The sequence below is a fragment of the Acomys minous genome (assembly GCF_964271855.1).
Source record: "Acomys minous genome assembly, chromosome: 12".
In the NCBI taxonomy this organism is placed as follows: Eukaryota; Metazoa; Chordata; class Mammalia; order Rodentia; family Muridae; genus Acomys; species Acomys minous.
In genome coordinates, this window is record NC_140493.1 from 20,340,678 (window position 1) to 20,363,287 (window position 22,610).

Genomic DNA, 22,610 nt, shown 5'->3' on the forward strand with positions numbered 1-22,610 from the left:
GAATGCAAAGCTCAGATATTATGTTGTGGAGGAGTTTATTAAATGAGCATGGGGGAGCCGGTCGGTGGTGGCGCAAACCTTTAATCCCAGCACTTGGGAGGCAGAGGCAGGCAGATCTCTGAGTTCGAGGCCAGCCTGGTCTACAAAGTGAGTCCAGGACAGCCAAGGCTACACAGAGAAACCCTGTCTCGAACACCAAAAAAATAAATAAAAATAAAAATAAATGAGCATGGGGGGAGAAGGAAAAGGGGGAAGGGGTACCCCAGAGGAAGAGGAAGAGGGAGAGAGAGAGAGAGAGAGAGAGAGAGAGAGAGAGAGAGAGAGAGAGAGAGAAATATACTGGTAAAGAGTGGAGAGAGAGAGACCACATGGAGGGTCTGTCCTTTTATATGGCCCTGGGCTGGGTCACGCCCCCATGGCAGGTAGGCCCTGACATCACAGGTAGGCAGACTAAAGCGGAATTCTAACAGCCTGCATGTATGTATGTGCACTTCCTGAGTGCCTGGTGTCTGCAGAAGTCAGAAGAGGACGTCAGGTCCCTCTAGAGCTGGAGTTACTGAGGCGTATGAGCCACCATTTGAATGCCGGGAACCAAAAGCCGGTCTTCTGCAAGAACAGTTCTCTTACCAACTGAGCCATCTCTCCGGTTAGGTTCTCATGTAGCTCAGGCTGGCTCAAAGGTGATGTGCAGCTGAGGATAACCCGAGACTGAGACGGGAGGACTGCTGCTTCATCCCTGCGGCACCCCAAAGGCACCCCAATTGTTGCCAGTCGGTAGTGCCAGTCACACTCAAGGGAGATTACACACGGCACAAACACCATAAGGCAGAGACCACCGGAAGCTGTTTTACAGGCTCACCACAGTGTGAGTGCTATGGAGGAGGTGGAGACAAATTGCTACAGGGAACATCCTGCAGGCAGTGGTGGACAAAACAGAACATGTGTTCAAACTTAACTGGGTGACAGGATTATGGGAGAGTTTTTAATTTTTAAAAAAAGATTTATTTATTATGTATACAGTACTCTGCCTGCATATACACCTGCACACTAGAAGAGGGCACCAGATCTCATTATAGATGGTTGTGAGCCACCATGTGGGCTGGGAATTGAACTCAGGACCTTTGGAAGAACAGACAGTGTTCTTAACCGCTGAGCCATCTCTCCAGCCCCTATTTGTTTGTTTTTATGACATAAGCAGGTAGAGAACTCCATGTACTTGAGAATGACCTTGAATTCATGATACTCAAAATGCTTCCACCTTTCAAATGCTGAAATTACATTTCCTAAGTGCTCTTTAATGAACATATATGGCTTTGATAATGAATTAAGCGGATAGAGGCTAAAGATAGCTCAATGGAGCTGGGCGTGGTGGCACAAGCCTCTAATCCCAGCACTTGGGAGGCAGAGGCAGGTGGATCACTGTGAGTTCGAGGCCAGCCTGGTCTACAAAGTGGGTCCAGGTCAGCCAAGGCTACACAGAGAAACCCTGTCTCAAAAAACAAAACAAAACAAAAAACAAAAAAAAAATCCAAAAAGATAGCTCAATGGTACAATGTTGGGGGTTGGTCTGCTGCTATGTACTCTAATGCTAAGTACTGGCCCCCAAGATCTGGTTGCTGCCCAGATGAGCACATTCTCACACACACCAAGTGATGTTGTGCAAAGCTCACTCCCCAAGTTAAAGTTAGTGGGTTAGTAAAGTTGCCGAAGCCTGTAACTGGGCAGAGGAGAAGTAGGTGGAGGTTGGGGTCAGAAAAGGACAAGGAAAAGAGAGAGGAAGCAGAGCTGGAGAGATGGCTCAGTGGTTAAGAACACTGTCTGCTCTTCCAGAGGTCCTGAGTTCAATTCCCAGCCCGTGACATGGCCGAGTTTACATTCCCAGGTTTAGGGGGTCAGAAGACCACCATGAGGCAGACAGGAGGAGAGAAGGGGCAGAAGATGGAGAAAGGGGACGTCGCCTGATGGAGCAGATCCAGCCCAGAAAGGACAGCTCACTGGCAAGGAACTAGTGCTGTGTGGCTGAGAGTTAGCTCAGCTCCAGTGCTTTACGCTTATCCAATAAATCATGGTCTCTCTGTCGATTATTTTGGACGCCAGCAGGGTTAAAGGAGACTGTTGCTTTATTAATTAGCTTCTTACAGAATTCATAGTTAATTTTTAAAATACTGGATGTCTATTTCTGTGTGCCTGGTTGTATAGATGAGAAGACTGTTGTGGGACTTATTCTGGAATTAGCAGTCCGACACCAGTGACAGTGGAAGAGAGATGTCACCAGTGGACCAAAGGCAGGACAGCTTCTGAAAGGCTTTGATGCTGGGTCCAGTTTGCATTCCTGTTTTATACTCTAAAACCACAAGGAGGGGCAACAAGCAAGCAAGATTTTACAGAAGTGTACGTGACAAGCCAACGGGTTGTTAAGGACCACCGTCCGTCGGACCACCATCCGTCAGACCACCACCACAGTCCGTCGGACCACCGTCCATTGGACCAGCGACCGTTGCCTCAGCTATTCCTTCAGGTCATTCTGGTCCAGAAAGCAAGTGAAGTCGTGGTCGGCAAACAGGCAGTACAAACGTTGCTCTAAATAAATCACTAGATAAGTCGCAGGTCACTATCTAGTGACTGGTCTTTACTTCCTCGTTTTACTCCAGTACCCCATGCGTGCAGGAGTCCACAGAGGTCCAAAGAGGCACTGAGTACCTAAGAACTAGAGTTACTGACAGCCTGATGTAGATCAAGCTGGCCTCGAACTCACAGACATCTGCTTGCCTCTGCATCCCCAGGGCTGAGATTAAAGAAGTACACTACCACCCCCTGGCTCTGTGTTTTTGTTTTTAAGTTGCTCCTTGACTCCAGTTTATACCACCCACATACTCCTGGCATGGGGCCATCCACTAGAGTACGGTTGACCTATACCTTAAAGAAAACTAACTGACTCTTCCCTCCTACAGGAGCCACCAAGTGGCCACAGATCATGGGGAGTGGAGAGGTTTCCAAGTCCCTTCCCACTCTGGGCTAGAAGGTTGACTAGCTTGATGCTGTACGGGTCGTATACAGGCAAGCACAGCTGCTGGCACTTGCGGAATGTCAGCCAGCAGTCCTGTCAGGCCCAGAAGACGGTGTCTCCGCTGCTCCTCAATCATGCTCTTACGATCTTTCTGTCTCCTCTTCCTGGGTGGTTCCTCAGCCTTGCAAGCCCCCCTTCTTTGTAATGAAGGGCCTGAATTACAGTGTCTCGTGCCGAGCACTAGCCAGCCCTCTCCAAGCAACTGAGCCTGGGTACCCTGCTTCCACCAGGATTAATCTGAGAGTGGGCAAGATAAAACCCTGGGTGCATTCCACCCTCAGGAACTGAGAGCCTGAGGGAAGGGGGCTAAGAAGGTAAGGCTTGGTAGCAGATGACACTGGATCAACCTATACTCTTCAAAACTAGTGTAGAAATGGTTTCCGTGCTATCCCCAAAGGACCCAAATCCCAAAAGAGAACAGTCATACGACCTACCAGAGGACCCTGCAGCCCCTACAAGATCCAAATTAACCAATTTTATTAGAGGCTCTGGTACCAAGGTCACTGGAACGCCTTCTCTGACTCGTCCTAAGGACTTTGGGCCTCTGGCCTACTTTTTAAGGCCATACTGTCTGAGGAAATATCTCAAGTGCCTCATAAAACCAAACTTCTGTGACACTGCTGGCTTTCGTGGTGCCCCAGTTGGCTTCCCAGGTGTCTCGCTTTCCCGGCAGCTCTCTATCTCAGGAACAGTTAGCCCTGTATCGCAATGTCCTGGTGGCTCAAGGTCCCTCTCCAAAGCAGTGGGGACTCTGGTGCCATCCCTCCTTGTATATGGCGCACCCATTTTGGAAAATGGGGTAGGATTCCTCAGGGTAAGAACGGGGCCTGAATGCTGGAGCTTAACCAGCGGTTGCAACCATGGCATCTTGTTCAAGATGGTCATGCTCACCCTGGCTGCAGCAGAGTGGATGCCCCCTTGGATGCTGGACGTACGAGCAGAACAGGGGGCAGGAGGCTGCCAGCCCCCTCTGTGCTCTGCGGATCCCACGCTTTCACTTCTTCGGTATATGGACTGTTGACATTTGACTCTGGGGATCGTGGACGCTACCATTGGAACGCATTCCTTTTTCCGGTGGTTGTCGCCCTCTGGGCAGGATGAGGCCCTCACTCTGCTGGAAGCCCTCTCTTCCACATGGGATACTCCAGGCCTGACCATTTTTCTGTCCCTGTTGTCCTCAATGGAAAGCTCTTGGGCTGGTTCTGGGCCACACCAGCTCCTAGATTCTGCAGCTGGGCTGGGATTAGAAGCGGGGCTCTGCGTCCTCGGGGCCTCCTCCTGGATCTGCGGGTCTCTTGCTCCCCCTAGTGGTCGGATTCTCTTGGGTTTCTTAGGGGGACCGGAGCTGCCCGTTGACTCGGCCTTGGGTGGTGTACATTTCTCCAGGGCCTGGACTTGAGTAGAAGGTTTTAAGCTTTTTCTTTCAAGAACTGGACGGCTTTGAAGCCTGCCTGGAGACTCAGGGCCTAAGGACTCACAAGGCCGTCCCTGCTGCGTTTGGTGTTCCTGGTCCGTGCGTATTCCAGGCAGCCTCACTCCGGCCTTGGGCAATGAGCAAGATTCTAAGAAGTGGAAAAGCAAGTAAGACTCCAGAATTCGTCGAGGGAGGCCCCACCTCAGGTGTGCAATCCTCCTCTTCATGAGAGACTCCAGGAGCAGATGTTTGCTCTTCTTGAGGGCTGGCCATTTGTGCAGGGTGGTGAGGGCAGCCGGTGCACTTGCTAGAGCTGGGGCAGCTTGAGACACCTGGGGACAAAGTAGAGAGGGGAAGACAGAGGATGCCTGAGACTGAGGGTAAGGGTGCTGGCATGTCAGGCCCGAAGCCTTTCCTGGGTCCACCCCTTTGTCCCTTTCCTGTCTTCTTTGAGATCCAGGTTGGGCACTCTGGGAGCTTTCGCTGACTCCGCCCCTGCGCTTCCGGGCAGCGGCTGCGCCCCGCCTACTAAGATGTTCTTCAGGACAGGGAGCAGAGGCTGCACCATTCCCAGCTAGTGGCTGCTTGTGTCCAGGGGTTCCATATGCAGGAGCGAGAGAAGCAGGCTGAGGCAAGCTACACTTCCGCCCTGCGGGCCCCACTCCCCTAGAAGAGTCACCTTGGAGACTGAGCCTGACAGCATCCTTCCTTCTGACCTGGCCCTTGTACCCTCTCCTCGATGTATGAGACAGTTCAGCGTCCTCAGCTCTGTGCTTTCTTTGGACTCCCACATCCTGGATTTCTGTAGCAGCATCTCTACCCTTGCTCTTGATTCTTTGGCCCTGTATGTGAATTTTTCCATCAGTTTCACACACCGACTGTCTCTGGTCCTCTCCCGCAGAGGCTTGGGTCTCTGAACCAGCATCGCCTGTGCAACTTCTCAGGTTTCTCTTCCCTTGATTTTGGATTTCTGCCTCATTTCCATCTCCAGAACGTTGCTGGTTCTTCCACTCTCGCAAGTAGGTCTTTCCATCCATTTTACGTAGCAGTCTCTGAGTCTTTCTCCTGGGTCTCTGCATCTTTCCACCGTCCACTCTTCCAGCTTCTCTCCGGTTTTTCTTCCCCAGCACCCCATTTCCTGAAACGTTCTCTCCTTTAGCCCGTCCCCAGCTCCTCCACCTGGCAGAACGGCTCTCTCCAGCTCCCGCCCGTTGTCCCTGGTTCTTGCTCTCGGGTCTCTGGATCTCTGCAGTGTCCTCTCCAGATTCTCTCTGCTTTCTCTTCTCTGGGACCTGAACTTCTGTTCCAACCTCAGTCTCCACCAACCTCTGGTTCTTTAACGCTGATGAACTGGGGTTTGGACCCGTATCTCCTAACCAGCTCTGGCTTTCTTCCATGGCTGCCTTGATCTCTGCACCTTCTCCTCCTCCGGCTCCTCTCCAGGTTCTGATCCCTTGAGTTGTTAGAACGTCTGCACCATCTTCAGCCGCAGCCTTCCCTGCTTCCTTATACCCTGTAACCCGCCACTGGTTTCTCTTCCCTGTGGTCAAATTATCCGGTCCATTTTCCTTTTCAATTTTTTCCTCGTTCCTGCTCCCTACTGGGTAAGCCTCCAAATCAATTTTACCCTGATCCCGGGCCTCAGGCGTCAGGTTATTTGTGCCATCTTCGTCTCCACCTTTTTTTTGGTCATTCTCCAGGGACCGGATCTCTGCAGTGTGTTCTCCTCTGACCTGATTCTGACTTCCCCATCGTGATCTCTCGGGTCCTCTGTCGACTGCGATGAGCAGCAGTCTCTGGTTGCCCCACCACGGCGCCTGGATCATCACCCAGTCCTCTTCTCTCACTTCCCTGAGCTTCCTCACTTGAACTTCTTGTCTTGACAGATCCTGGTTCCCTCCATTAGTTGCTTGGGTCTTCCTGTCGGCACTTCCGCTCTGTCTTTGCCCCTCCCCCACTGGAGCCTGGCCCTTACTCCCAGTTCTACGGCATGCCTGTTTCTCCCACTCCAGGGCCTGGGTCTCTCCGCTGTCCTGTTGTTCGGTTTCTCTCAGGTTCTCCTCGTGAGATGACTGGATTTTCACACCACCCTCACTACCTGTCTGGCCCCTGTGTCTTCCTTCCTCTGCCTCAGCTACTGTACCAGGATCGCCTCCAATCAGGTCTTGTGCCCTCTGTTTGAGCATTTGGGAATTCCCACTGTTGTTACTTCCAGTCCAGCCCAGTGTTTCCAGAGCCTGGTGCTGGACCTCTGCCTCACCCTTCCCTCTGGCGTCTCCCTCTTTCCTCTTTCCCGGGGCTGGAGCCTCCACAGCATCCTCCTGGCTCCCCCACTCTGGGGTCTGAGTTGCTGTGTCAGTTTTACATCTGAACTGTTCTTGGCTCTCTGTCATCTGTTCCCAAGACGGACTCCTGTCGCCAGGCTCCCTCCAGCTCTTCTTCCACGGCTTCTCAGTTTGCTCTCTCCCTGCGGCTCTCATCAGGTCTTGCTTCTTCCGCCCTGGGACCTCTCCATCAGTTTCCCTTCGTACTTGCCCCTGGCTTCCGCACCCCAGGGCCTCAGCCTCTGCATCCTCCTCCACTCCAGAGACTACGGGAAGGCCAGCTCCAGATGCTCGGGTTTCCCACGCACGCTCCCTTCTGTTTTCTCTCTCGTTTGTGTGGTGCAGTGTAGCTTCTCTGTCGACTGTCTGGGTTTTACCCCATGGTACTAAGGGACCTTGTGGGCTATCCAAAGACATTTCCCATTGTAATTTAAGGGAATCAGGCAGAAACTTTCTGAGGCAGACCCCCGGCCTCTGAGCTGAAGGGAAGTTTGGAAGAGAGGTGGAGTCGTACCTCTGGCGAACAGGGTCGGCTGGCAGCAGCTCCTCCTGGGAGGGAGCCAGCAGCTGCTCTATTCTTTGGCACATGTCCAGAGAAGGGTGGGCCTGGCTGTCCCTGAGATACCAGGGTACTTGCCATGCTTCCCAAGAATCGTTCTGAGGGAGACGACAAGTGCTGGAAAAGGAAGAGGTACCAAAAATGGGCTCGGAGGAGCTGTGGACAACCCAAGACAGGTCTGGACATGGGTTCTGTGGAGACAGCAGGTATTCAGTGGCCCACTGTCGTCTGTCGCTCTTCCGGTGGTTCCCCCACCTCTGCTTCTGTGTCCACCGATGGACGTGAACATCCAGGCCCCTGATTTTTTCATGAGTACAGAATTTGGGAATCGTCCCAAAGAAAGTTCCGAGTGTGGCGGATGACACTGCCCCTCTCTGTGGTGGCACCTGTAAAATGAGAAGCGAGAGGCAAGGTTCTGGCACATAAATTATCTCCGACGTATAAGTATGACTGAATGTCCCACTATGCAGGTGAAGGTGTCCCTCACCCCCTAAAGCAAACAGCATGCATTCCCTCTAGAAATCCTGAGGGAGTGTTCTCAGCCAGGCACTGTTCTGCGTGCTGGGTACCAGTGTGACCAGCCAGTTCCTGTATCGGAGGCAGAGAAGACAGTAACCAAATACATAATAATTGGGCTAAGGATGTAGCTCCATGTGTAGTGTTTGCTTATCCTGGAATCAACCCACTCCAATAATCTCTACACTCAGAAAATGGACAAAGGAAGATTAGAAGTTCAAGATCTGAGTTCGAGGCCAGCCTGGTCTACAAAGCGAGTCCAAGACAGCCAAGGCTATACAGAGAAACCCTCTTTCAAAAAACAAAGGGAAATAGAAGAAGAAGAGGAGGAGGAGGAAAAGAACAAAAGAAGAACAAGAAAAAGAAGAAGTTGTTTAAAATCATCCTTGGCTACATGGCAAGTTAGAGAGGCCTGAGCTATAAGAGACCCTATCTTAAACAAAACAAAATCCAAAAAGGGATTTTTTTTGTTTGCTTGCTTGTTTTTTCGAGACAGAGGTTCTCTGTGGAGCCCTCTCCTGGACTCACTTTGTAGACCAGGCTGGCCTCGAACTCACAGCGATCTGCCTGCCTCTGTCTCCATGCCTGACTTCCCAAAAAAGGGTTTGAATGGAAATAAACGCAAATGAAGGGCCAGGGTTAACTCTACTAGACAGAGGAGTCAAGGAAAGCCTCTCAGAGGAGGTGATAATTGGCTGGGAAACTGAATGATGTGGTGAGGGCAAGTCAAGTGACACTTGAGTATTACAGGCAGAGGAGGCATTAAGCATAAAGGCCCTAAGAACAGGACCACTGCCCAGCTTGGTGGTGCACGCCTTTAATCCCAGCACTCAGGAGGTAGAGGCAGGAGGATTGCTGTGAGTTCCAGGCCAGCCTGGTCTACAAAGAGTCCAGGACAGCCAAGGCTACACGGAGAAACCCTGTCTTGAAAAACAAAAACAAAACAAACAAACAAAAGAACCAAACCACCAACATTATGTCCATAAGACCAGCAAAGAAGCCCGGGTGTTCAGTGGCGTAGCTTTGTGTCTAGCTTGTCAAGCCTGGGTTCTACCCCTAGCATTCAAAAAACAAAAACATGGAAGAAGAGGTGAGGAGGGAAGACAGGAGAGAGAAAAGGAGAAAGAGAGAGGAGGCGTGTCCTTGTATAACCAGAACGGAGACAGCAACAAAGAGAACCCCGGAGGATGAGGTCAGACAGATACAGGCTGGATCCTATCAGGCCCCGGAACTGAGGCAGGGGGTTTGGTTTTGTTCTGAGCGTGGTAGAGAATGGCTTCAGTGGATTCTCAGAAGCTACCACACGGTGTTAAGTGTCTTTAAAGTCGGCCTGTCTCCAGCACAAGCATAGCGCTGGACTTAAGCTCAGTGTAGACTTGCCAGATGATTTCATATGGGTCTACATTATCAACAATCAGCAGCCAGGAGTGCACAGTTTGTGGCTTTGGGCTTGGCTTTGTTTTGTTTTGTTTTTGAGACAGGGTTTCTCTGTGTAGCCTTGGCTGTCCTGGACTCACTTTATAGACCAGGCTGACCTTGAACTCACAGAGATCCATCTGCCTCTGCCTCCCCAAGTGCTGGGATTAAATGGGTGCACTCCACACCCAGCCTCATGCCCAGTTTTCATAGCTAGTATTTGAAACCAAGGTCTTATGCATGCTAGACAAACATTCTATTAAGCAACACTCCTCAGTTGATGATCTACTTGCCTTTCCTTTTTTTTTGGTTTTTGTTTTTGTTTTTTTGAGATAGGGTTTCTCATTTCTCTGTATGATAGCCCTGGCTATCCTGGAACTCTCTTTGTAAACCAAGCTGGCCTCAAACTCAGAGATCCACCTGCCTCTGCCTCCCAAGTGCTAGAATTAAAGACATGCACCACCACACCCAGCCTCTTAACTTTCCTTTTCTATCTTTTGAAACAGAGTTAACCAGCCCTGGCTGGCTAGGAACTAGATAAATTGGCCAGGATATCTGCAAGTATAGGACAATGTCCCATCCTCTGATGCTTCCTGAATGTTGGGATTACAGGTTTGTACCAGCACTGTGCTCCTTGTGTGTGTGTGTGTGTGTGTGTGTGTGTGTGTGTGTGTGTGTGTACATGCTGTAGCACGGGTGTGGAGGTCAGAGGACAATTTGTGGGAATTGTTTTTCTCCTTCCACCATGTGGGTTCTGTGGCTCGAAGTCACATCATCGAGCTGGGCAGTAATCAGCCATCTTGATAGCCCAGTGCTACACGTGGGTGTATTTGGCTTGTAAAAGTTCACCGATTTGTGCACTTGTAATCTGTGTGTGCATCTTATACCTTTTTTTAAAGGTGAAAAGGAAGGTTACACCAGGCAAAAGCAGACAGCTGTTACTGCTGTCCAGAGCTACGTGATGGTGACTCTGCCCAGGGCTGCAGCGAGAAGTCATCAAGGCTATTAATGGTTTGAGTGTGTGGAGTGATGAAAAGACAGGAGTCTAGAGTGACCCCTCAGTTTAAGGCCTAGACAGCGCTCATACAGACCAGCCTAAGCTCCTTAGTTTACCTCTGATACACAGGACACAGAACAGGGTCCATGCAGCACGTGACTAGCAACCGTGGTGTTTTGAGGAAGCAGCCTCTTTACCTGGGTGACATTCCTCCTCCTGCCCGTCCTGGAAACATGATACCGATACTGTTGGATCTGCCAGATCAGAAAGAGGCAGAAGACAAGCAGATTGCCACAGCACCGGGGGTCCCTGCAGCTTCGATCCTGGGGCAATAGGCCCCTTACTGGCTCCCACTCAGGGCCCTGGAATGGACCCACCACGGCACAGGCTCCCAGAAGTGGCAGCAACATGGTGATGATGTTTTGGGGAGTGGGGAGGAAAACTGGTTGGTGCAGTTGGCTCAGTCAGTTTGGGGTGGGGTACTCCTTACTTCATAATACCTCTGTCGCTAAGGCCACCTCACAAAGGAGACTGCCTGGGTGCTGCACTTTCAGCTCTAGCTAATAGTTTTGGCTAGCAGGCCCTTGGTTGAGAAAACCTTTCCTGGTCAGACCAGGCTAGGCTCAGACAGAAGTTCCAAACTGGTGTGCTACGCCTCCTTGTGGCCAACTGGCTAAATAGCAGGTTGGGTACAACACAGAGTTGCTCAGCTTGCCCTGGCCACGGCTACTCCTTTAATCTTAGAGCCTTCACCAACGACAGTGAAGGAAGTCTCATCCATGACTCCGGGCCATAAATCTGTGCTCAAGTAGTGATGCGTAAATAAGTTAGTGTGATCTCATGGCCCCTCAAGAAAACGAAGAACACCCAGCACTCGGGAGCCAGAGGCAGGCGGATCGCTGTGAGCCTGGTCTACAAAGTGAGTCCAGGATGGCCAAGGCTACACAGAGAAACCCTGTCTCCAAAAAAAAAAAAAAGAAAAGAAAAGAAAAAAGAAAACGAAGAACAGATAGATAGGACTTTGAGCTTAAAGGAACTCAGTGGTGATACGAAAAGCTTACCTTGGGCTGAAGAGATGGTTCAGAGGTTAAGAGCACTGTCTGCTCTCCCAAAGGTCCTGAGTTCAATTCCCAGCAACCATCACAGCCATATATAATGAGATCTGGTGCCTTCTTCTGGTGTGGAGGCAGAACGCTGTATACGAAATAAATAAATCTTTAAAAAAAAGAAAAGCTTACCTTATTGATGGGTTGTTGGGTAGGTGTGGGCAGAAGGAGAAGCTTCCGGTGTTCTACACCATGGCAGGACAACTATGATTGGCAACAACCTATTGAATTTTTCTTTTGCTTCTGTTTCCTGGTTTTGAGACAGGGCCTTTCAGTCTAGCCCAGGCTCTCCTCAGAGTCACACGGATCCTCCTGCCTCAGCCTGAGCGCTGGGATGACAGGTGTTCCCTACCACATAGCTGATTAAACAAACAAAAATCTGTGAGACAGGTCATCACTACGTACCCCCTAACTGGTCTAGAACTCACGATGTAAATCAGGCTGGCCTTGAACTCATAGAGATCTGCCTTCTTCTGGGGCGTTGGAATTAAAGGCGTGTGCCACCACAACCAGTCTGAATAAGGTAGTAAGAGGCCCATGGGAGAAAAGCTACCTAGGCCAGGATCCATCATGTCATATACCAGGTTCTGGAAGAACTGTCTCTCCAAAGCTCTCTCCCCTTCCATGCTTGCTTTTGATTTTCTGAGAGTTCTGGCTTGGGTGTTTGTGTGTGTGTGTGTGTGTGTGTGTGTGTGTGTGTGTGTGTGTGTAACATACACAGTGTTCTGCCTGCATGTACACCTGCACACTAGAAGAGGGCACCAGATCACATTATAAATGGTCGTAAGCCACCATGTGGTTGCTGGGAATTGAACTCAGGACCTCTGGAAGAGCAGACAGTGCTCTTAACCTCTGAGCCATCTCTCCAGCCCCCTGTTTGCTTATATACATATTTTTTTTTGACAGTATGGTGCATTGCTTATATTTTTTTAAGACAGGGTTTCTCTGTGTAACTCTGGATGTCCTGGAATCACTCTGTACACCAGGGTGACTTCAAACTCACAGAGATCTGCCTGCCCCTGCCTCCCAAGTGCTGGGACTAAAGGTGTGCACCACCACTGCCCAGGGTTTCTGTCTTGGCTTTCTAAGTGCTGGATTACAGGCACAAGCCACCAGGCCTTTAATAAATAAAATAAAATTCCATTTCTAGAGTTAAAGGTTTGTAATGGTATGTGGTGCTGGGAACTGAACCCAGGTCCTCTTCAAGAGCAGCAAGCACTAGCCGGGCATGGTGGCACATGCCTTTAATCCCAGCACTTGGGAGGCAGGGGGATCACTGTGAGTTCGAGGCCAGCCTGGTCTACAAAGCGAGTCCAGGACAGCCAAGGCTACACAGAGAGACCCTGTCTCAGGAAAAAAAATCCAGGTGTGGTGGTGCACACCTTTAATCCCAGCACTCAGGAGGCAGAGGCAGGCGGATCTCTGTGAGTTAGAGGCCAGCCTGGTCTACAAAGTGAGTCCAGGGCAGCTAAGGCTACACAGAGAAACCCTGTCTAGAAAAACAAAACAAAAGAACATCAAGTACTCTTAAATGCTGAGCCATCTCTCCAGTCCCCAGAAAGTCTTTTATCCCACTCACTCCCTTTTGAAGCTGGACACCTTCACGTTCTTTGGGGAATTTATGGTGTACACACACACACACACACACACACACACACCTTTAAAAAACAGGGTTTCTCTGTGTAGCTCTGGCTGGAATTCACTCGGTAGATCAGGCTGGCCTCGAACTCACTAAGAGCCAGCTGCTTCTACCTCCCAAATGTTGGAATTAAGGGCATTCACCCCCACCACCACCATTCACTTCCCTGACTTAATAGTCACTCTATTAAAAAATTAATTTTTGTGTACGAGTGTTTGCCTGCATGCAAGTCCATGCGTCACAGTGCCCATGGAGGCTAAAAGACGGAGCTGGATCCCTCTGGAGCCGACATCACCAGCAGTTGTCACCATGCAGGTGCTAGGAACTGAACCTATGTCCCGCGGAAGAGCAGCCAGTGCACTGACCCAGGGAGCCATCTCCCCAGCTCCTATAAATGTTCCCTCCTGTGGACAGTTTGAGTCCTTCCAGTTGTCTGACCCCCAACCCGCCCCCCCCCCCCCCCCACAAAACACTGCTCAAGTAGCCACATCTGGCGACAATAACCCAGGTCGATAGCTAGAAATCTCAAGGTCCGGTTCTAGCCTTGCCGCTGTTTCACTCTTGATGGTGAGCAGGCTCCTCCCTTCTCTATCTGTGACAAGGAGGAACCATTTTGGATGGTTCTTACGGTCCATCCAGCTCTCAACTTCGACATTTCTGAAGCAATGAGGAGCTAGGATGGGCTCTGGATGGAGTGGTCTGGGCTAGATCTACATGGCCCCAAGATGTGTGCGGCCTTGGGAAAAAAAAAGAAAAAAAGAGAGAGAAGGCATGAGGACCACAGAAGCCCTCGTGGGTGGGAGTGCCAGTCGTAAATTTATCCTTTAATAACAAAGTTTTAGTGGGTCATTAAGGAAGGGGCAAGGCGCTGAGCAGAGGCAAGCAGGCATGGTATATAATTACCCCAAACACAACCTCCCTTGTTATTCACTAGCTACCCCGCCCCCTCGGCCAGTGGTTCTCAATCTTCCCAATGCTGAGTCCCTTTAATACAGTTCCTCATGCTGTGGTGATTAACCATAACATCATTTTTTTAATAATGTATTTATTTTTACGTTATGTGCATTGGTGTTTTGCTTGCATGGATGACTGTGTGAGGGTGTCAGATCCTCTGGAACTGGAGTTACAGACAGTTGTGAGCTGCCTGCCATGTAGTTGCTGGGAATTGAACCCAAGTCCTCTAGAAGAGCAGGCAGTGCTCTTAACCGCTGAGCCATCTCTCCAGCCCCATAGAAAATTATTTTCATTGCTACTTCATAAACTGTAGTTTTGCTACTATTATGAATTGTAAGGTCAATGGTTTCCAATGGCCTTGGGGGATGCCTGAGAAAGGGTCGCGACCCACAGATTGAGACCCACTGCTCTGCTCCAACTCTACTGTAGGACTCACGTCAATTTTAACTCCACGCACACCTGAGGCATTAATTAGGGCTACATTCAAGACGAAGAAAATATTTACTTGCAATTTGTCTTACCACTGAAGGGTTAGACAGGCGAGTTTTTATTTTGTTTTTTTTTTGACGCAGAAAACAAGTCTCAGGTAACCCAAAGCTGGCAATGAATTGACTCTCCAGCCTCCATTTTCCAAGCGCTGGGATGACCACGACTTCAGGCCTGAGAGGATGACTTTGAAAGGGTATACCATGTGCTAAAAAAAAAAAAGACAAGACAACTGAGCAATGAAATGGCGACCCTTGAAACCCATTTTATGGTGTGCCACTTCCCAAATGTTTAATTCACAGTTTTGGCCAATCATTTATACTAGGACCCTAATAAAACCAGTAAAACAAGTTCCCAGACCCAAAGACGACTTCAGCGCTTGCGCCCTCTGCGAAGGCGGCCAGGGCGACGTCACTGCGCGCGCCAAGTGACACCACTTCCGCTTCCTCCCGCGCATGAAGTGATTTCCGCTCCTTTTTCTGCGCGGCGTTTCAGTCTGTCCGAAGTGGGCTGTGCTCGGGGTCGCGGCGAGTCCGGCGCAGCGCAGCCATGGTGAGTGGGTGAGCGCGTGGGGCCGCAGGCGCGGGGAGCGGGAGACGCGGCCTTCTCCTCTCTCGGTCCCGTGGCTGGCGTAGCGTGCGCGCCATCTCGCCCGTCCCGCGATGGCCGCCCTCCGGGCCCAGGGTTCGAACTCGGGCGGCCGCGGGCTCGTCCCGGGGAGAACCTCCGGCGGCCGGAGGGCCGGGATCGCCGTGGCCCGGTGGGCTTTGCAGCGGTGGGCGTGGCCAGAGGCCGGGGCGAGCGGCGAGGCATGGCGCAGCGTGGGAAAATGACCGCCCCACGTGCGGCGGTAGAAGTGTGTTAAAAGCTCTTCTCCGTTCCTTCTACTTTTTTTTCCCCCAAACAATATCTAGAAGATGACGTGAACTCACGGGGTTCCCGGTCCCACTCCTGGGGTTGAGGACGGTCATTCCATCTACGTCTAGTGGCTATCGGGAGCTAGCGTGGCTTAGGGAATTCAGGGGCGCTTGGGGAGGGTTGTTTTTTTTTTTTTTTTAAAGGGGCTCATTATGTAGCCCTGGCTGGCCTGGAGCTCCCTGTAGATCAGGCTGGCCTCGAACGCTCAGAGATGCGTTTGTCTCTGCCGTCCCAGTGCTGGCATTAAGGACTTGCACCATTCCCTCGGAAATCCGAGGTCCTGGCAGCACCACGTGTGACGCGATCGCTTGAGCGTCTCTGCTTGTAAGAGAGGGTTGGTTCCAGGTCGTGCTTGCTGCTGTTGCAGCTAGTTCGGTAAGGAGTTTGGCGGAGCCCGTTCACGCCAGCGAGATTTAGCCCGGCACTTTGATGATGTCGGTGAGCTTTGCAGTTCGGTGAATTTTTGCAAAAGTTTGTGTGTGCTGTGACGTGGGGACAACGAGTTGCCTGTAATACTTGGTGTACTGGCATGCATCCCTCATAAGGACGGCTGCGTTCTGGCTATGGACGCCATCCTCCTGCCTCAGCCTCCATAGTGCTGGGATTATAGATTTTTTTTCCTACTACACCAAGGCTGGTCAGTCATTCTGGTGGACTCTTGATTAAACCAGAGTGCTGCTGTCATAACAAGTATATTGTCTACAGTAAACTTTTTTCCCCCCAAGACAGGGTTTCCTCTGTGTAGCCGTGGCTCTCCTGGACTCCCTTTGTAGAGTAGGAGGCCTCTGCCTCCCTGAGTGCTGGAATTAAAGGTGTGCACCACCATACTCGGTTTACAATAAGCATTTTATAATACACAAAATTAAAAAGTGTAGCGTGATAAATAACATGCGGCAGTAATGTCATTACGTAGCAACATTGAATGTTCTGTGCATAGTTTACATTACATTAAAATGTCCAGTAAGTTCATGTACCACTGATTACAACCAACACAGTTGATGAGTTTACACACTTTTCCCCCCCCTAGAGCTGGCCATTTTCAGCTGTTGGAATTTTGTGTAAGCAGGCTCCTGTTGACAAAGGCCTTCTTAGGTTATGTGTTGCTGTTTTTGTCAAATCAAAATTTTGTGTGTTTGACTGTCAGGTATACCCAGAGAGCAGATTGATCAAGCTAGGGATTTAAGTTGGCTAGCCTGGTCTGCATTGCAAAGCTTGTCTCAGCTAAAGGTATGGGCTGAACATACAGGTCAGTGGTTGGCTTTCATGCTGAAGGCCTTGAATTCAATGTCTTTTTTTATTTGTTTGCTTGGTTTTCTTTTGTTTTTTCGAGACAGAGTTTCTCTGTGTAACAGCTCTGGCTGTCCTGGACTCACTTAGCCCAGACTGTCCTGGAACTCACATTGATCCACCTGCTTCTGCCTCCCCAGTGCTGAGATTAAAGGTGTGCGCCACCACACCCAGCTTTTGTATTAAGTTTCTGACATCAGGAAGGACTTGACAGAATTAAAGTAGTCTAACTTTTGAGTTGTTTGCTAGCCCTTGAGAACTTAGAGGTAAAGCTAGGCATGCACGTGCAGCTCTGATTACTTGAGTGTCACTGGGTTGAGTGCGGGACTTCAGGGCCAGCCCACACAACTGAGCAAAGATTTGTAAAGGTGTATTCTGCCAGTTCACGGGGGTGGGGGTGGGTGGGGGGTGGTTCCTTTTGGTTTGGTTTTTTTCGAGACAGGGTTCCTCCGTGTAACCTTGGCTGGCCTCGAACTCACAGTGATCCCCTGCCTCTGGGATTAAAGTGCTGGGATTAAAGGAGTTTGCCACCACACCTAGCTGTTTTGCTTTTTTATTTTAAAGATGTATTATGTATACAGTGCTCTATCAGCATGTACACCTGCAGGCCAGAAGAGGGCATCAGATGCCAGTATAGAAGGTTGTGAGCCACCTTGTGGTTGCTGGGAATCGAACTCAGGACCTCTGGAAGAGCAAACAGTGCTCTTAACCTCTGAGCCATCTCTCCAGCCCCCACCCAATGTGTTCTGTTTGTTTTTTATTGCATTTGCTCATTGGTGTGAGTGTGTATATGGAGATCAGAAGACAACTTGGAGAAGTCAGCACTCTTCCACCATGTGGGTTCTGAGGATCAAATTCTGAGGCTTGAAGGCAAGCACTGTCTCACTGGCCCTGAATGGTTTTCCTTGAAGGATAAGACCTATGGCAATTTAGTTTTAGGGTTTTGTTTGGTGTTTTTTGTTTTGAGACAGGGTCTCACTGTATAGCTCTGGCTAGCTCTCTAGACGGGATCAAAGATGTAAACCACCGTGCCTAGCAAGATTTTGATTTTTGTTTTAAAACTCAGGAGCTTTTTCTTTTTTCCTTTTTCACTCCCCCCCCCCCCAATTATTTTATTTTTATTTTAGCTGGAGTTACAGACAGTTGTGAGCTGACATGTGGGTGCTGGGAATTGAACCCTAGTCCTCTGGAATAACAGCCTGTGCTCTTAACCTCTGAGCCATCTCTCCAGCCTCTGGATTTTGTTTTGAGACAGGAGTTCTCTATGTAGCCGTGGCTGGCTTAGAACTCAGAAATCTTCCTCTGCCTCCCCCAGGTGCTTAAATTAAAGGCCTGTACCACCACCACCGGGCTGGGTCATGTGTTTTATATATATGTATATTTGGAAAAAGAAATGTAAAAAAATTTTTTTTTGGTTTTTCGAGACAGGTGTCTCTGTGTTGCCTTGGCTGTCCTGGACTCACTTTGTAGACCAGGCTGGCCTTGAACTCACATCGAACCACCAGTCTCTGCCTCCCGAGTGCTGGGATTAAAGGCATGCGCCACCACACCCAGCTTGGAAAATAAGTTTAAAGGATATTTTTAATAATCATTATAAACAATTGTATATATTAATTCACCAAGATGAAATTGAATAACTTTTGAGTATGATTTTTAAAAAAGTTTTGGTAGGAAATTTAACCTGGTAAGTTTGGTGACAGACCTGGTTGCCTCCATGAGATTATTGGTTATCCGTTTGCTAAAATAAAACTACATGTGCCGGGCATGGTTGTGCACGCCTTTAATCCCAGCATGTGGGAGGCAGGGGCAGGCGGATCTCTGAGTTCCAAGGCCAGCCTGGTCTACAAAACAAGTCTAGGACAGTCAAGGCTACACAGAGAAACCCTGCCTGTGTTTTTTGTTTAAGAATTTATTTATTTATTAAGTATATAGCGTTTTGCCACCATGCTGTTGCTGGCAATTGAACTCAGGACCTTTGGAAGAACAGGCGGTGTTCTTAAACTCTGAGCCATCTCTCCAACCCAAGGATTTATTGATTGGTTGATTATGTATACAGTGGTCTGTCTGCATGTACACCTGACCTCCAGAAGAGGGCAGCAGATCTCATTACAGATAGTTGGTAGATGGAACTAGATGGTAAGAGCGAGTGTATGGTTGCTCTTGCCCATGGAGTCCAGAAGAGGACATTGGAGAGCAGACAGGCCTGTGTTCAGTCTGCCTATTGGTTTCTTTGTTGGATTGCTAGGGGGTGGGTTTGGGGGGGGAACCAATAGGGTTTTGTTGGTTTTTCAAGACAGGGTTTTTCTGTGTAGCCTTGGCTGTCCTGGATTCACTTTGTAGACCAGGCTGGCCTTGAACTCACAGTGATTCACCTGCTTCTGCCTCCCGAGTGCTGACATTAAAGGTGTGTGCCACCACGCCTGGCCTTGTTTTGTTTTTTGAGACAAGGTTTCTCTGTGTGGTCTTGTCTATCCTGGACTTGCTCCATAGACCAGACTCAAACTCATAGACATCCACCTGCTTATGCTGGGTTTAAAGGTGTGAGCTGACACCACTACCTGGTTAGGGTCTCATCTGTGCCTGACTAAACTAAAATAGATAGATGTGTGTGCGCGCTCTTGCGCGCTCTTGTGCGTATGACCAAGCTGGTCATTGTCTCAGTAGTAAATGTTTTGTGTTTTTTATTTTGAAACAACCTGAGGTCCAGTTGACACTTGTGTTCCCCTATAGACGGAGGCCGATGTGAACCCGAAGGCCTATCCCCTGGCAGATGCCCACCTCACCAAGAAACTGCTGGACCTTGTTCAGCAGTCATGCAACTACAAGCAGCTTCGGAAAGGAGCCAATGAGGGTGAGTTAAGCTCAGGTGATGCTGGGGTACTGAACGTTTTCAACGGAAGTCTCCTGGATTCCTAGTTTGGAAGGGGGCTGGATTTTAAGATTTTATTTTATTTTTTCTCATCCTCCTTCACTTTTTTGGTTTTTCAAGATAGGGTTTCTCTGGCCTCGAACTCAGAGATCCGCCTGCCTTTCTCTGCCTCCTTAGTGTGGGGATTAAAGGCATGCGCCAACACCCCCACCCACCCACACTCTCTTCTTTGGTGGCCTCAAACTCCCCACCCAAGCAGTTCTCAAACCTCAACCTCCTAAATAGTTAGATACCAGTGCGCCCTAGAAGTTCTGTACTGACCAATGAAAGATGCATTTGGCATTAGATGCTAAAGGTTCGTGTGGTTGGGATGTGGACTCATCTGGACTCATCCGTGGTTAATATTTTGTTGTATTTGCCTTTTTTCTTTAAATGTATAAATGTATTTTATTTATTTTTGTAGAGCCATTTAAAGGGCAGTTGTTAACTGTATTAGCTGGGCACAGTGGCGCATGCCTGCAATAAGCACTCAGGGAGGCAGAGGCAGGCGGATCTCCGAGGTTTAGAGGCCAACCTGGTCTACAAAGTGAGTGCAGGACAGCCAGGGCTACACAGAAAGACCCTGTCTCAAACAAAACAAAACAGTCTCTGTCTTAGTGGGATTCATGAATTTTAGTGCTTCTCAGATACATTTCCTTTGTGTGTGGGGAGAGAGGGTGAATTGCAAGATACCAGGCAGACTGAGGCTGAGGAGTTCTGTGTTTTGTTGGTTGGTTTGTTTGGGAGAGCCTTGGGAATTCAACCTGGCCTCAAAAATGTAGCTAATGTTGAGCTGACCCTGCTGTCCCCGCCTCTCAGGTGCTGGGGTTACAGTTGCTAGTGCCATGCCTGGCTGTAGTTGAACAACTTTTCAGTGAATTATGTGTGCCATGCTATTTCTTCCCAGAGAAAATAAAACCAAATATTTTTCTCTAGTAGAGCTGTTTTTTGTTTTGTTTTTTATGTACACGAATGCTCTACTGCATGTATCCCTGCAGGCCAGAAGAGGGCATCAGATCCCAGAATAGATGGTTGTGAGCCACCATGTGGTTGCTGGCAATTGAGCTTAGGACCTCTGGAAGAGCAGCCAGTGCTTTTAACCACTGAGCCATCTCTCCAGCCCACCTTGTTTTATTTTTGAAGATACTAATTGAAATAGCATGTTTATCATGTTTGAATTTTAGAGGAACAGTGAAAAGGGAGAGTTTTACCTGTGTTGTTGGCAGTAGGCAGAGCAAACCATTTGTGGTGCCCTTTTGTTGTGTCTTCTCTTCTTGGAGCTAACAGTACAGTGAAGGAAGGTGTACATTATATCTGTAGTTGAATGTACTGTAAAGCAGAGTAGGGTGTGGGGGTTTGGAGATGGTTTAGATTGAGTGACTTTTGAACAGAGCTGAAGCCTTGGTGTCAGAACTGCAGGAGCAGGGGGCTGGAGAGATGGCTCGTGGTTAAGAGCACTGCCTGAGTTCAATCCCAGCAACCACGTGGTGACTGGGAACCATCTATGTTGTGATCTGGTGCTCTCTTCTGGTTTGCAGGTATACATGCAGACAGAACATTGTATACATAATAATAAATATAAAATTAAATTAAATAAAAATAAGTAAAACTGCAGAAATAGCCAGGCGTGGTGCTGCACACCTTTAATCCCAGCACTCAGGAGGCAGAGCACGTCAGATCACTGTGAGTTCGAGGCCAGCCTGGTCTACAAAGTGAGTCTAGGACAGCCAAGGCTACACAGAGAAACCCTGTCTCGGAAAAAAAATCCAACAAAAACTGCAGAGGTGTTACTTCATGCTGGAGATCCTTCTGGAGAAGCTGTTACAGCTCGTGGCTGGGGGAGGGTGGTAATTGGGAAGAAGTGACAGGATTGGGGTATAAGGTTAGAGTAGTCTGTTAGTGTTTGGGTTACAAAACAGGGCAGCTCCAGGCAGAAAATTGCTGTTTTTAAGAACTTTTGTTTAGTTTTGTTTTTCTTTTTGAGATAGAGTCCTGAAACTCACTATATAGACCATGCTGGCGTCCCACCTAAAGGATTAAAGAGGAGTCCCACTTTGCTGGGGCTTGTTCCTAAGCATTTTGCCTGTTTCTATGTACCTGTTACTTTTTCATTGCTTTGTTGTTGCTGCTTTGCCAAAGCCCCATGTCATTGGTTGGCTTCATGTCCTGTCTCCACAGCCACCAAAACACTCAACAGAGGCATCTCTGAGTTCATTGTGATGGCAGCAGACGCCGAGCCCTTGGAGATCATCCTGCACCTCCCGCTGCTGTGTGAAGACAAGAATGTCCCCTATGTATTTGTGCGCTCCAAGCAGGCTTTAGGACGGGCCTGTGGCGTCTCCAGGCCTGTCATCGCCTGTTCTGTTACCATCAAAGAAGGCTCTCAGCTAAAGCAGCAGATCCAGTCTATCCAGCAGTCCATTGAAAGGCTCTTGGTGTAGGCCTGTGGCCTCTGCCCTTTCCTGTCTACTCCCACCCTATCTGTGTATCATATTGTCTGTTAGCATGTAGTGTTTTCAGCCAGTTTCTATTATAAATATTGTACTACATCTGGTTTTGGTTTTTTGTTGTTTTCTTACAGAATTTTGTCCCTCTCTCCTAACATTTTTAATCTTCTTTTAAAATAATGAGATGACATATAAGCAGGTGAGAGGCAGAATATAGCCATTTATAGGAAGAGCCAGGAAAAACCTAAGCCAGGGACAGTGTATACTGTGATCTGCAAATTTCTTCCACTGTGCAGGGTCAGATGACAGTAGCGCTGGTCCCTCATCCCTTTGCATATAGGTCTCTATGCATGTTACCATGACTAAGGAGCTTACTTTGGGTAGCAGTCCCTCCCACCCCTCCTAATCTGAAGAGGAAGTTTAGTAATGTTGGGCCTATGTCCATGTGCCATTAATGTTCCGTGTCAACCGTATATTCTCCCCCACTACCAACTGCTCCTGAGGGTATCAAGGCAGTAACAATTCAAAGGGATGTTCTGCAGCTCCAGAGGCAGCCTGGGGGAGTTCAGTTG

The 22,610-nt window shown here is 49.2% G+C and overlaps 2 protein-coding genes across 3 annotated transcripts; one reads left to right on the forward strand and one right to left on the reverse strand.

The window, feature by feature from the left end:
• Window positions 1-2,110: 2,110 nt before the first annotated feature.
• On the reverse strand, window positions 2,111-10,751 carry LOC311578479 (uncharacterized protein). Of its 2 annotated transcripts, none has more exons than XM_084748332.1 (2): window positions 10,410-10,751; window positions 2,111-7,750 (listed from the first exon to the last, which is right to left on the reverse strand). In XM_084748332.1, exons 1-2 carry the CDS (start codon window positions 10,701-10,703, stop codon window positions 3,617-3,619), a joined length of 4,428 nt encoding a protein of 1,475 aa, XP_084604458.1. In that variant the 5' UTR covers window positions 10,704-10,751; the 3' UTR covers window positions 2,111-3,616. The 2 variants fall into 2 exon arrangements, with proteins under 2 accessions (XP_084604458.1, XP_084604459.1); XM_084748333.1 differs by having other exon boundaries at window positions 2,114-7,750; window positions 10,491-10,751.
• A 4,139-nt stretch (window positions 10,752-14,890) lies between these two features.
• On the forward strand, window positions 14,891-22,145 carry SNU13 (small nuclear ribonucleoprotein 13). The gene is made up of 3 exons (XM_084748437.1): window positions 14,891-15,030; window positions 19,414-19,534; window positions 21,770-22,145. The coding sequence occupies exons 1-3, from the start codon at window positions 15,028-15,030 to the stop codon at window positions 22,030-22,032; spliced, it is 387 nt and encodes a 128-aa protein (XP_084604563.1). The 5' UTR covers window positions 14,891-15,027; the 3' UTR covers window positions 22,033-22,145.
• The last annotated feature ends 465 nt before the right edge of the window (window positions 22,146-22,610 follow it).